The 14,526-nt window shown below is 34.0% G+C and overlaps 1 protein-coding gene across 1 annotated transcript; it reads right to left on the bottom strand.

The window, feature by feature from the left end:
- Nucleotides 1-1,573: 1,573 nt before the first annotated feature.
- On the bottom strand, nucleotides 1,574-12,166 carry LOC117113779. The gene is made up of 5 exons (XM_033257212.1): nucleotides 11,838-12,166; nucleotides 11,384-11,479; nucleotides 9,448-9,594; nucleotides 9,042-9,088; nucleotides 1,574-2,138 (listed from the first exon to the last, which is right to left on the bottom strand). Exons 1-5 carry the CDS (start codon nucleotides 12,004-12,006, stop codon nucleotides 2,052-2,054), a joined length of 546 nt encoding a protein of 181 aa, XP_033113103.1. The 5' UTR covers nucleotides 12,007-12,166; the 3' UTR covers nucleotides 1,574-2,051.
- Nucleotides 12,167-14,526: the final 2,360 nt, after the last annotated feature.

Genomic DNA, 14,526 nt, shown 5'->3' with positions numbered 1-14,526 from the left:
CTGTTTTAGCTGCATTCCTCCTTTGCTATCCCTCGAAGTGGAGGATGATGGTCTAATCCTTGCCCTATAACTTAAAAGCTACCTCTCTTTTGGTTTCCTTCTCTTCTCATACTAGTAACTTTATAATATTGTAGTTGTGTAATATATACTTTGTTTATCTTTATTTCTGTATTTCATCTTTAGCTGCATTGGAATAACTCTAAATAATGAAATAATACTAATGTTTATGAACACACACTTTGTATTTAATACTGTGACTCAATTGCTAAAACATGTTCGAATGTAGGTCAAGATTTTTGAAATCTATTTTAAACTAATTTCATATAGCTATACATCATGCTATGTTGTTGTTTTCCCAATTTACAATGTTAAAACAACATTTTTTTTATGATTTGTTGATGGTTTCTCTTTGTGAAATGGTTAAAATCGTAAACTTTGAGGCCTGATTTCTCAAAACTGCTTAACTTTGCATTAATCTATCAAAATCGATGAACTTGAAGGTATAAATAAAAAACAACGCTATAGTAAATCATGGTAATACAATATTTTATCAAAAAACGACTTTATAAAATATATCGACAAACCGAAAAAAAATTGTGGCAGTAAGTGTTTTAATTAGTCTCAGCTTGTAATTTGATTGACAGAAACTGAAAATGCCAAGAGGCTATACTAGCTGGACACTTGCTTACTAGGATTGATGAACATCTTGGCAAAGACACAAATTCACACATTTTAAAAACATCTAAACGAAAAAAAAAAATCCAAAACGTTAGCTAATACTAAATGCTTCAACGTCATTGACAAGGATAACAGTAAAATTAGATTACGAAGAGACTAAGAATAAAAGAATCACTAGAAATTATATGGAACAGTCCACATCTTAACCTTCAACTCAATCACCAAGCTTTTCTGTTTTTCTGTTTTGCTTTTCTGTTTGTACTGATGGGTTAGATAGAACAACAGTATTATGTATAACTTAAATCCTTAGTTTTTTTCTTAAAATGCGCTGATTTTCATCAATTTGCGTCAGTTTGCGCATTTCAGATAATTTGCATATGAAGGGGCATGTGATTATAGTATGGTGTCTGAAAAGTTTCAAAATCACAAGAGTGCTAAATGCTAATTACTACCTTGTTATTAGTGGTGTACATAGTTAAAAACCTGAGAGACGTGAAATGTGTTACTACACCAGTTGGCTGGAGGGAGGGGGAACGCCAGGGCCTCCGCAGGGGTCCAGGGGCGGAGCCCCGTTGTTAGTCCGGGCTTCAGTCACATAATTAAAAATTTGTGACAATGATCTATGTGCGTGTTAGGCTGAGTTGTCTTAGTTGGAAAAGAGAGATTTTCTTGGCAATTTGATTCTGGAACGATAACGAAAGCTCGTCACCGTTTTCATATTTTTAATAAAACCATTTTTTTTTTTCTAATTTTAAATAGATTTTCCCCCTGAATTCGTGATAATTCGTTATCACGCATGGACTTGTACTAAATGTTTTTTTTCCCCAATTATTTTAATAGCGGGTGTATCTTGTAGATCATAGACAGTTGCAATGATGTGAAATAACAGATTGTCTGAACAGCAACAGTAGTTTATTCTTTAAATTTTATAATATTGTAAATCAAGCCCTCTATATTTAGAAATTATACTTCAGCAAGCACAAAATTAACATGAACATATTCATTTATTCTTTAATATTTATATTATATCCTTCTTCAGTTATGTTCACTGTTCACGTACGTTATAGTAAAAAAAATGTTCCTGCTTTATCGTATCACCATTGATAGAAAAGCTCTCCATATATATCAGCGACGAAATCATACTTTCTGTATAAGTAGTACATAATTAAACATCAGCCATGATCTCTTCCTAGAAACGATCTTATTTGCTATGTATTCATTTATGTCTACATTCGCGTAAAAGCAGCTACTAAGTACTACACATAATAGGCAATTCTTCAAGGTAAAAGATTACATGGGGTACTTGAGTTTTCTAACTGTAAACACGACATGATTTGTTTAACCTGGCTGACGTGTCAGGCCCTACTTGTTAGTTAGAATGTACGAATTTGGCCTTCAATGCAAATCAGTTCTTCTGCTTTGTAGTTCGTTAGCTTCACGTTTACCTTACCACTTACGCTCTGTAAAGAAAATTGTTCAGATCGTTTTATTGGCATCTAGTGCAATATTATATACTATCATGTTAAATGCTATCAATTGATATTATACATATGGATGATGCACACTTTATCAATATTTCAAAGTGCATACACCCGCCTTTTTCTATCTTCGTGCTAGCATTGATTTTGTTGAAATAGGCCCAACCCTTTCTAATAAAATGCCGACGAATCGACCCGAATTTAATAAATATTTACCTCAACCTACCCTGAATTCATTGTTTATGCTTCCAGAGATGTGTATAAGAGACAGGGTTTTGACAGAGCCGGTCACATAATTATATATGCTCTATACTTTGCAATATCATTTGAAAACTAGTATCTACCAATCATTTGTCATAAAAATAAAATCAGAGAAAACAATTGTCTTTTGTTGAGGAAACAAATTCATAATCACTTTTTAAAATGTAGACATATACCCCGGTATTCTTAAAACGAACTTTAGTCATAGTTCGAGTTAAAACCTCAAAATTACGTCATTTCGTATTCTTAAAACGAACTTGGAATAGAACTACGACTAAATAAAGAGAAACTCGACTAAAATGATACCTCCACAGGCCGATTTTTTAGGTCAGCCTAGGGCGAGCCTAAATCTCCGACTTGAAATATTTACCTCACTAAAAACATGCTTTTTGTAACTTACGATAAAGTGAAATGAATAAAAACGATTGTATTAATTATAGGTCTGATGTATCTCCAACGTGTTCAAGAAAAGGAACATTAAGTTTAGCTTCCAAAAGGCGAAATTTTTCAGTTACAGTTCAAATTCTCTATCGTTGGATGTTAACGACTAATATAGTTATTATTATAGAATATTATTTAGGCGAATTATGGTCTATTATGAAGTATGAGGAAATATTTTTTTGAAAGACAGACGGCAGCTTAATATTCACCCGCGTTACCAGATCTCTAAACTTTCGTCTGCTATTAAAATTAGCTCTTTCATTGGTTAGTTTGAGAGTTGCTGCTTGCCAGCCGTCTTCAGCTAAACTACAACATGGGTGTGATTTAGTCGTGGTTAAAACTTCGACTACGTTGTTTGTATATGCAAATTGAGACTAAATAAAGTTCTAGTTCGAAGTTCGACTAAAGTTCGTTTTAAGAATACGGGCGATATTTCCTTATACAGTAGTATTAAAAAATTAGAAATTGCAATTACTAAATACACACAAAGCATTCAAATTAATCCAGTCTTAGCATGCTTTCCTTTAATAATAGAACAACGTATGCAAAAATGCCGGTATCTTTTGTTTTCGCTTTTAGAAAAAAGATTATCTACTTAAACTATTTTCTAACCTTTCAAATGTAAGATTATAGCCTCATCCAGAAAACAGTTTAACAAATTCACTAAAAGACGTCAACATCAAAAGTAAATGTCAACGTTACTAGATTCCAAGTATTGGTAACCTACTATTTTTCTAAGTTTACATATTATAAAAGTTATCTATTGCGATTTATTCCAAATTTATTTATTTTACTATACTATTTTGCTGGTAATAAGTTCAATAACAATACCAATTTTACACTATCAGCTGGACTCCAGAATAAACCCGCTTTTACTTCTCCGTTGTCGATACACCGGATTTCGGACACCGGAGTTGGTGTTAGTGTATGGGTGAACGTCAACGACACCGGTATGCTGAACCCGAGTTCAACGAAGCTGAGTGTTTCAGGAGAAGCTTCTCAGGGATAGTCCCTTTGATATCGAAACACACAATGTAAACAGTCCCGCCTTTCACAAACCGGGATTTTAATCATTACACATAATGTAAGTTATATTTTATTGCTTATGATTGTATTTATGAAATTAATTCGGTTTTTAGTGTACAAATAAAACAAAATGTTTGACCTGAAAATGTTAAAAATTCTGATTCTCGAACATTTTTGTGCTTCTGCGAAATTAGAAAAATTGCAACAAAAGGAGGGTTTTGACAGAGCCGGTCACATAATTATATATGCTCTATACTTTGCAATATCATTTGAAAACTAGTATCTACCAATCATTTGTTATAAAAATAAAATCAGAGAAAACAATTGTCTTTTGTTGAGGAAACAAATTCATAATCACTTTTTAAAATGTAGACATATACCCCGGTATTCTTAAAACGAACTTTAGTCATAGTTCGAGTTAAAACCTCAAAATTACGTCATTTCGTATTCTTAAAACGAACTTGGAATAGAACTACGACTAAATAAAGAGAAACTCGACTAAAATGATACCTCCACAGGCCGATTTTTTAGGTCAGCCTAGGGCGAGCCTAAATCTCCGACTTGAAATATTTACCTCACTAAAAACATGCTTTTTGTAACTTACGATAAAGTGAAATGAATAAAAACGATTGTATTAATTATAGGTCTGATGTATCTCCAACGTGTTCAAGAAAAGGAACATTAAGTTTAGCTTCCAAAAGGCGAAATTTTTCAGTTACAGTTCAAATTCTCTATCGTTGGATGTTAACGACTAATATAGTTATTATTATAGAATATTATTTAGGCGAATTATGGTCTATTATGAAGTATGAGGAAATATTTTTTTGAAAGACAGACGGCAGCTTAATATTCACCCGCGTTACCAGATCTCTAAACTTTCGTCTGCTATTAAAATTAGCTCTTTCATTGGTTAGTTTGAGAGTTGCTGCTTGCCAGCCGTCTTCAGCTAAACTACAACATAGGTGTGATTTAGTCGTGGTTAAAACTTCGACTACGTTGTTTGTATATGCAAATTGAGACTAAATGAAGTTCTAGTTCGAAGTTCGACTAAAGTTCGTTTTAAGAATACGGGCGATATTTCCTTATACAGTAGTATAAAAAATGAGAAATTGCAATTATAAAAGTTATCTATTGCGATTTATTCCTAATTTATTTATTTTACTATACTATTTTGCTGGTAATAAGTTCAATAACAATACCAATTTTACACTATCAGCTGGACTCCAGAATAAACCCGCTTCTCCGTTGTCGATACACCGGATTTCGGACACCGGAGTTGGTGTTAGTGTATGGGTGAACGTCAACGACACCGGTATGCTGAACCCGAGTTCAACGAAGCTGAGTGTTTCAGGAGAAGCTTCTCAGGGATAGTCCCTTTGATATCGAAACACACAATGTAAACAGTCCCGCCTTTCACAAACCGGGATTTTAATCATCCACTTTCATTAAAATTATTCTTTTTTTTTGTAATATAAACATTTGTATATCTTGAACGTATTTAGTTAAAAATAATACACTTATGATTGTATTTATGAAATTAATTCGGTTTTTAGTGTACAAATAAAACAAAACGTTTTACCCCGGCATGCTATGAGTGGAATGGCTGAGTGAACAGACGTCAGTAGCTAGCTCCGTCATAAATATACAGAACGTTACTAAAATACTATCGTAGCCAACGATATACGATCCGAACTGTAAGTGTATTCCGAACTTTAGAATTGATTATTATTAAAGTAAAAAAATAATACAGGAGATGGGTAAAAAAAAGCAGCCAACAGACGTAGGCCAAAAATCACCAGCAGACGTAGGCCTACAATTACCCGAGTCGCTTCCGCCGTCTAAAGCTTCCGCCGCCGCTAGTACGGAAGCACTGAAGCGCGAAATTCAACAGCTATCAACGGACTTGCTTGGTATTCGTGGTCAGCTGGACACTGTCTTAACTAACCAACATACCATATTAGGAAGGATGAACAAAATCGAAAACAAACAGACTCAATTGGAAGAATCAATTGAATTTGCAAGCAATTCCATCTATGAAATAGAAACGAAAATGGATAATTTAGCTGCTGAGCTTAAAGAAGTACCGGTATCGTCTACTGTGGAAACCGAAAAATCAAGCTGTATGTCGCTGCAAAAAAAACTCAACAAGTTCGAAAGATATTCAAGATCGTTTAATTTGCGTTTTGGTCGCTTACCGGAGGAAAGAAACGAAAATGCTGTCGAGAAGATTAAAGATTTGATCCAAAATAAGTTAAATATTCCGGAAGTTATGATTGAGAACGCCCACCGGACAGGTAAACCCCGTGCACCGAACGATAAGCCAAGGCATATTGTTGCAAAGTTTATATACCGGCCCCAACGTCATCAAGTCTTTACGAAGGCAAGGGCATTACTAAAAAACAGTAACTTATTTGTTACCGATGATCTTTGCGAAGCGGATCTTGCAAAAAAACGAAGTCTAAAATACACAATGGCCCTAGCCTATAGTGATGGTAAAAGGCCGTCTTTCCGTAACGGAAACTTGTACATCAACGGTTTGTTCCACTCCTAGGTAGACATTGTCTATTCTTTTAACTCGTTGGCTATTGTCACTTAATTAGTAGCATGTCATAATATTAATTATGATTAAAATTAACTTTATCTATACTTCTACTTAATATTTCTCTGACGGAGCAATGGCTTACCGTATCTTTTTTTGTTATAGCACATTAAGTAGCCCGAACTTATTTACGAACCATGTGCTTTTATTGTGTGTGTTATTATTATTATTATTATTATTATTATTATTATTATTATTATTATTATTATTATTATTATTTATTTATTTATTTTTATTTTTTTTATTTTGGCATCTACCGTTGCAATATTATATACTATCATGTTAAATGCTATCAATTGATATTATGCATATGGATGATGTACACTTTATCTATATTTCAAAGTACATATACCCACCCTTTTCTATCTTCGTGTTAGCATTGAATGCATACGATTTAAAAATAAGTGTAAAAGTTGAGCGAATTTATGTACATACTCCCCCACCATGCCAAATCCTAATAGCTTAGATGCCGAAAATTTAAATACTCTATCCGATTTAAAATTTAACCCCTTCCTGGCCTACGAAAACATCATCAATAATGAAGATGTAGATCCGGACTTTCAATTTTATAGTGATAGTATAAATGAATCAAGTTATTTTCATCCAAGTCAGTTTGCTGATACTTTTTCTAAATTAAATAATGATGACCTTTTTTCTAGTATTCATTTCAATGCACGTAGTCTCTTGGGTAAGATGGACTCTTTAAGATGTTTTCTTCTAACATTTGAGTTGGAATTTGATGTTATTGCCATTTCTGAATCTTGGCTTAAAAACGATGATAGTCCACTAACAAATATCCCCGGATATACATTCTTATCTAAAAAAAGACAATCCAAAAGTGGTGGTGGTGTAGCTATGTACGTGCAAAACAAATTATCTTTTGTTGTTCGTGATGACTTATTAACCGATGAATAAATATGTGAATCGTTGTTCATCGAAATAAAACTAAAGCATGGGAAAAAATATTATCATAGGGACATTTTACCGGGCTCCGTCTTTGGACGTTAACGCCTTTAATGATACCCTTGACAAACTTTGTCATACCCTTGCAAATGAAAATAAGCAGGTATTTCTGATGGGACATGGCGTATAATTAATACATTGATGAAAAGGTCTTCGAACACAAACACTGGTGTAATAATAGATGATAACGGTGAACCTATGAAAGATTCAACTGAAATCGCAAATGCGTTTAATAAGTTTTTTGTTGAAATAAGCCCAACCCTTTCTAATAAAATGCCGACAAACCGACCCGAATTTAATAAATATTTACCTCAACATACCATGAATTAATTGTTTATGCTTCCAGTATCGGACACTGAAATTATAGACATTGTTAATGGCTTTAAAACTAATAAAGCACAGGGACTTGACGAATTTAGCCCAAAAGTTATAAAACAATCAATTTATTTTTTAGTTAAACCTCTTTGCCATATATTTAATTTATCTTTAAAAAATGGGGTTTTCCCAGATCAATTGAAATTAGCGAGAGTCTCCCCTATTTTCAAAATGGGTAGGAAGGATTCATTGTCCAATTACCGACCAATATCTGTTCTTACTGCATTCTCCAAAATATTAGAACGTATTATTTACAATAGAACGTATGCTTTTATTTTTAAAAAAAACGATATTCTTTTTGATAAGCAATTTGGGTTTCGTAAAAACTTTGACACATAATTCCTATTATGTATGTTTTTCATAATAATTTTTCATTTATATTTTGAAATGCTCTATTATCAATATTATTATTATCCTTTTAAATGTTTGTCTTTTTTTCTCGTTAATGTGTTGTTAATTGTCTTGGGCACATCCATTACAAGCTCTGCTTTTCGGAATTTTGCCCCCTTGAATACTTATGTTATTTATTTATTACATTTCAATGAATATTATAATTTACGTTTTGAAGGAAATAAATGTTAATTTTGTTTTTGATTTTGATTTTTGATTTTGATTTTTGATGCTAAACTTGAATTGCAGATTTATGAGCTAGTTTTCCTCAAGAATGTCCATAGAGGGCAGCGTTCAAAACCAGTGTTCAACCGGTGTTCGTTGGCAAGTGTAAATGGGTGTGACCCCAGATCATCTCGCAGTTTCATTTTTAAGTGTAAATGGGGTTTTGGCTTCGGTGTCACACCGGTGTTTGTTTCGGCTTCATAGTCACATTAAAGTCATACTGTGGTGTATAACCTAAATGTGACTCTTTGGTTGTTGTTGATTTGTCCCCATAGATTTACGTCATACTATGGTGCATTCCAATTGTCATTAGTAAGAAGTCATACTGTGTTTAGTAAGCATCCTCACCCTCACATTCAAAACTTAACCATTCAGTTGTATACCCAACAACGACACTTAAAGACTATTATAGTTTGTACTTAAATGCAAACGTCAAGTCATATACTTTATAACCACAGAGTTAAAATCGTACCAAATCAGCTCAATATATCTGGCCATGCATTCACTAAACACCATACAACAGAATTCAACTCATTTTACAAAATATAACGTAAATGCTATTGATTAATTAAAAAACTTAAGTTTGCGCAACAAATTACACCTACCGGCAAGTAAAATCTGGTATCACAAACTGCCTTTAGATACAACCATTCTGAAATGAAAAGAAGATTCTTTAGATAAGTGTATTTAGTGTCAAATCAACGGCGTCCAATTCAACGATCTATGTCAAAAGTAACGCTCAATGAGAGTACAGTACAATACTTCTTCAAATATATGGCCAGTTAAACCTAACATAATTTTAGTTCTAACATTAAGATAAATTACTTTATTAGCAAATGTGTTAAAGTGATATCATATTCATTTACTCATTAAAATGAAGAATAATAATATACTGATAATGAATAAAGTAAACTAATAATTAAGTAAATTCAAAATGAGATAAAATGATCAGAGAGGGAAATTTGAATAAAAACATGATTCAATGCTAACCAAATTAAAGTAAATACTCACCTTTCTTACTTAATGGCAGAGGGCACTTAATGTCGTCGTCATCATGCAGCATGCCGCAGTCAAAAGCAGTGAAAAATCTTATTGGTTGGTCACCATTCCCAAGTAACAAAGAAGCATCAAGAAAACCACCATCGGTAATATTAGCTACTGCTTATCAAGAGAATTGCATATATATATATATATACATATATACATATATATATATATATATATATATATATATATACAACATATATATATACATATTCATACAACATATATATATATATATATATATTATATATATATGTGTATATATATCGAATCAACGGCGTCCAATCCAACGACCTATGTCGAACGCAACGCTCAATGAGAGTACAGTACAATACTTCCTCAAATTTATGGCCAGTTAAACCTAGCATAATGTGTATATATATATAAACAAAACGAAGGCAAAACTTTCTTCGAACAAGGTATCCATTCGTTGGACATGTAATAGTAAAAATAATCAAATTAATATAACTTATTATCACTTCCTTTCACACCAATACTTTACATTTGCTGTCTATTATTTAAGATAACAACAATACCTAACTTTACTTTCCTATTATATTGTAGAACTTATTACAATTGTGTGAAAAAAACCAATAAACAAACAAACAAACAAACGAAAATATGGAAGAAGCATAGGAAGAAAGAAGAATAGGAAAGAAATTTGGAGCGGCTGAAATATTTACCGAAAAAAAACCCAATAATAATCATTTTGTCATTATTGCATCACGTTTTTGTGAAAATTAGTTTAGGTACTAATCGTCAGAGGTCAAGGTGCCGGCAGCCTACACGTTTCATATATTTATATATTACCACTTGTTACTAATATTTTATTTAGAGAAAAAAAATCAGAGACCTCTGACAGTTTATGACATCATTAATTATGTTTTTCGTGATTTAGTGGCCAGGTACTGAATGAACAATGATATATTTTATCATGCGTGCTGTTGTATGCATTTAGGGTAAGATATGGCTATCTATTCAACCCCCCACCCTCTACCTTATTACTATAAATAGAATTTCCCTTTTTATGTAGAAGGTCATAACAAATTTTCTAATGGCCGAAATCCATCTAACTTTATTGGTATTGGTATTATACGGTTTCCAACAAAAATCGCTTTGTAAAGATTTTTTTGCTGCATTGGTACTCCATCTGCCTAACTATACAGTACCGTAATCAAAAATTAATGAATTTGAATTATGAATAGCGATCCATATCAATGGTCATTATGACTAGCGATCTTCATGAACAGAAGACTTCATAAATAGAGAACCTTAAGCTTAGTGGGTGGAAGCTTTTTCTTAAGCCTGTCCAGACTATCAAATTGTATTTGACAAAAACATGTGGCATTAATAATAATAATTAAAACAAATAGGCCTACATGCAAATGGCCTACACAGAGGGTCTACTATACCTCTGTGAGATTGTCGGTTATTGTTTACTTCAAGATTAATCCAATATTAAATTTTAATTTATCAGTCGATTAGTTCACATAATTTTTTTTTTCAGCAGTTGGGTGCCTCACTGGTGGTATTGATGCTGCAATTGACAAGGCTGGAAGGAACTATGCCTGTCTCATTTTAAGTTCTGTTAATTGACATCATTAAAAATTGGGTACTTGTTTCACATACTGGAATCCTTTACTTTACGATAACCTCAGGTTAGTCATTAATAAATGATGCTGGTTCCAACGAGCTATATCTAGTCTGCAAGGGCAAAATGTCTACATGCCTAAATATGGTCATTATGACATCACATCATGACCATATATAGGCACATCATGACTATTAATACAGCAGGTTTTTTTTTTTTTTTTTTTTTTTTTTGCCAAATAACATTTGATAATCTGGACAAAAGCTTTAGAAAACAATGATTTATGAATGGAAATAATAACTGCTTACGTACGTAGCATAGCCTTAAGCTCTATGTCTATAGAACGGGTCTTTGCTGTGACCTTATCAGGTTTCACTTTATATATTATGTCAGGAGTTCCAGGTGGGCCTAAATAGATTTCAAAAATATGAAATACAGTTTAGTTAAAGTATATATAATACATTTATTAAAGAAATTAGGAAATACATAATGCTTGCCAAGAACAGGGTGGGGTGGAATATAATAGGATGAATGCAACTTAAAAAATATACATAGTGGTCTGTCCGTTGTACCGTTACATGCACTGTTGCAAAATGTTTGAATACAAACATAACCAAAAAGTCAGGTAATATCAATAGATGATTGATGGTGGATGAATTGATCGATTCTGTGGGTAACCAGGTGGAGACTGCCGAAAAACCAATGCGGATCAATTAAATAAGCATTATTATAAAAAAATATCGCTATAAACTTTCAAAATACTTACCGCACGATTTTAAATCCAAAGAGTTGTTAACGGAGCTCGTTTGGTATTTGAAGGTCAGTTGACTTGGAATAGATTTCAATGATTGAATTCTGCATGTCCCGTCTTGTTTTGAAAAAGCAATATAATAGAAGCAAAATGTCAATACTAGGCCTACGTTTTTCCCCAACATTTTGCTAATCTGCAATGGGATCTTCGATTGAATCGAAACGAATTTTATTTCGTGGTTATGAATATTTCCTTGTCTCGTGGTTATGAACGATATCGGAACAAAAATGGAAGAGTGTGTTAGCAAAAGAATGGCCGACAACAAAACAACTGTATCATAATAAAACTGTTGATCCATGACAGTCAATACACTGGGGGGGGTGTGGTTTTGGCAAGGGTACAGGTCAGTTTCGAAAGGTGAGGTGGACATTTCGTGAGTACACACCCACCATGTTGTACAGCACACTTTCGTTAAAACCTGGGTCATTTATGCAGTTCATTTCAACAATTTTCAGGCATGTTCTTGACTCACGAAGTTATTACATTGCCGACAAAAAGTGAGGAGACCAACCTCCCACCCCCTTAAACTATTTTGGGGACGTGTTCTACTGTCCCTCGTTGATCATGGGTTTTGGGAGCCACCCCCCCCCCCCACCTTTTAATTGAATTTTTTAAAATTATTAGACGGCTAGACGCTCTTGGATGACATCTGAAAGGAAGTTAAGCTTATAATAGAAAGTGTATGTTTTACGAGAGTAGCCTACTACACGTAACATGTATACATAAGAAGCACACACACGGTCACCGAAGGTGGGTGGCTAGCCACCCTATTCACCCCCTCTAGATCCGCCAATTATTAGATTGATATACTGTGGTCATATACTTTATCACACAATAACACTTGTGCGCAAAACCTTGAAGCTAAGTGGTTTTTTTTTCTGTCACGGCGGAAATAATTGTGACAAATGACGTAATTTCTTCGCGTTCTGATTTAGAAATTGCAATGTGCTCAACTTTTTTTTCATTTAGTGTGGTACAAGACCACCTTTATTTGCCATCACCATCTTTAACATGATAAACACAAAAAAACAAAAACAGAAATAAAATATAAGAAAAAAACATTCATATACAAAGAGCCCTTAATTCATGTACAAATAGTAACTGTAGGATAAACTCAAAATCTATGATTAAGAGTCTAATACAGGCACGTAATTTAAGCGGGATACATCAAGATTGTTAGTTAAATATCATTCAATATCGTAATACAAATGAATAATTGGTATAAAATGTTCCTCCATGTTTGTCGATTTTTTGCAATTGTACTCAATCGATACATGTCATCTATAGTTCTTAATAAAAGTCCTCTGGATTGGATTGGATTTATTCGGTGTAAACACCAAGGATAGCCCACGAAAGTCTAGAAGACTAATTTCCAGTGGGGTTCTTCTGGTGGTGATTGGACAGTACACCGGGAGACAATCCCCTACTTTTTTCCGAAGAGTGTACTGCGTTCTTTAACGTGCACATGGGCCGTAAATGCACACGGAACCAACGGCTTAAACGTCTCATCCAAAAGACGGTGCGCTATTGTAACTTGTATTTCAGCCTTCTATCTGAAACACAAGGAGAGGCAGCGAAGGGAATTCAACTGGGGACCTATAGAGATCTCCACGGTTCAGCGCACACACAGTGGCTACCACCAGATTAGCCGACTGAGCTAAGCTGCTCTCTAATAAGTAGGTTTTCTTTAATCGTGCTGAAAAGATTGGTCTGATGTCGCCCTAAGCGACCAGGTAGTATTTTCGATGATAAAACTGCAAATGTAAGTGCTACGGATGCAGGAGAATTTTCAGGGCTACGCAAAACGTGACCTAACATCATCCATCTCGCTTTTTTAATCTTTCCGTGAGAAGATTAACACCGCAACGTTCATAAAGATCAGCATTAGAAATACTTGCATACGGCCAATGGAGATTCAAAATCGTCTTGAGATGTCTGCGCTGCATCACATCACATCAACTTTCTCGAAGACTGAGCTTGGTGCTGCCCAACAACTGCAATTATACATAACAGATACGACTTGGGCTTCATAAACTTTAATTTTCTTCGTAATTTCAATCTTTGTACCACAAAGCCACATCTTTCTATTTCTGAAAGGCGGCATTGCCGAGACGACATCTATATATAATATCTTGTGTGTAGCAAACATTGATCAAAGCGATTTCGAAAACCTCCATGGTTCGTTGTATTTTAAGTGCACGCCATCGTCATTAATTTCATCCTTATCCGCTACATATAGGTGGACGAATTCTGTCTTATCTGGATTAACGTAGAGGTCTCATTGTTTATATACCGTACATTGGCACATTTAGGTAAAAAGCCCGTTAAAGGTTGTTTCGATTCATCAATAAAATCAGAATCTTTTGCATATTGCCACTCTGCTGGCATACGATATTATGTAATTGGTGGGTTTGGCCTGTTTGTGATGGCGCGCAAATGATTCAAAGCTCCTGCGAGGACTAAGATAAAAAAAATTTCCGGGAATCCCATCACCTTGAAAAGATCCTCTTGTGCACACTAATTATGTACTTTAACTCGTAGCGTTGTGTTTGCAAGTAAGAACCTGACGAGTCGAACATCATCTCTACTACATCCTGCATCCTTGAGAAGTCTTAATAAATTGTTGTCCTACGAATCGTATTAA

This window comes from Anneissia japonica, unplaced genomic scaffold, assembly GCF_011630105.1.
Source record: "Anneissia japonica isolate Jap-2015-1 unplaced genomic scaffold, ASM1163010v1 scaffold16746_len47418_cov120, whole genome shotgun sequence".
Lineage (NCBI taxonomy): Eukaryota > Metazoa > Echinodermata > Crinoidea > Comatulida > Comatulidae > Anneissia > Anneissia japonica.
This window is presented reverse-complemented; position numbering and strand designations above follow the sequence as displayed.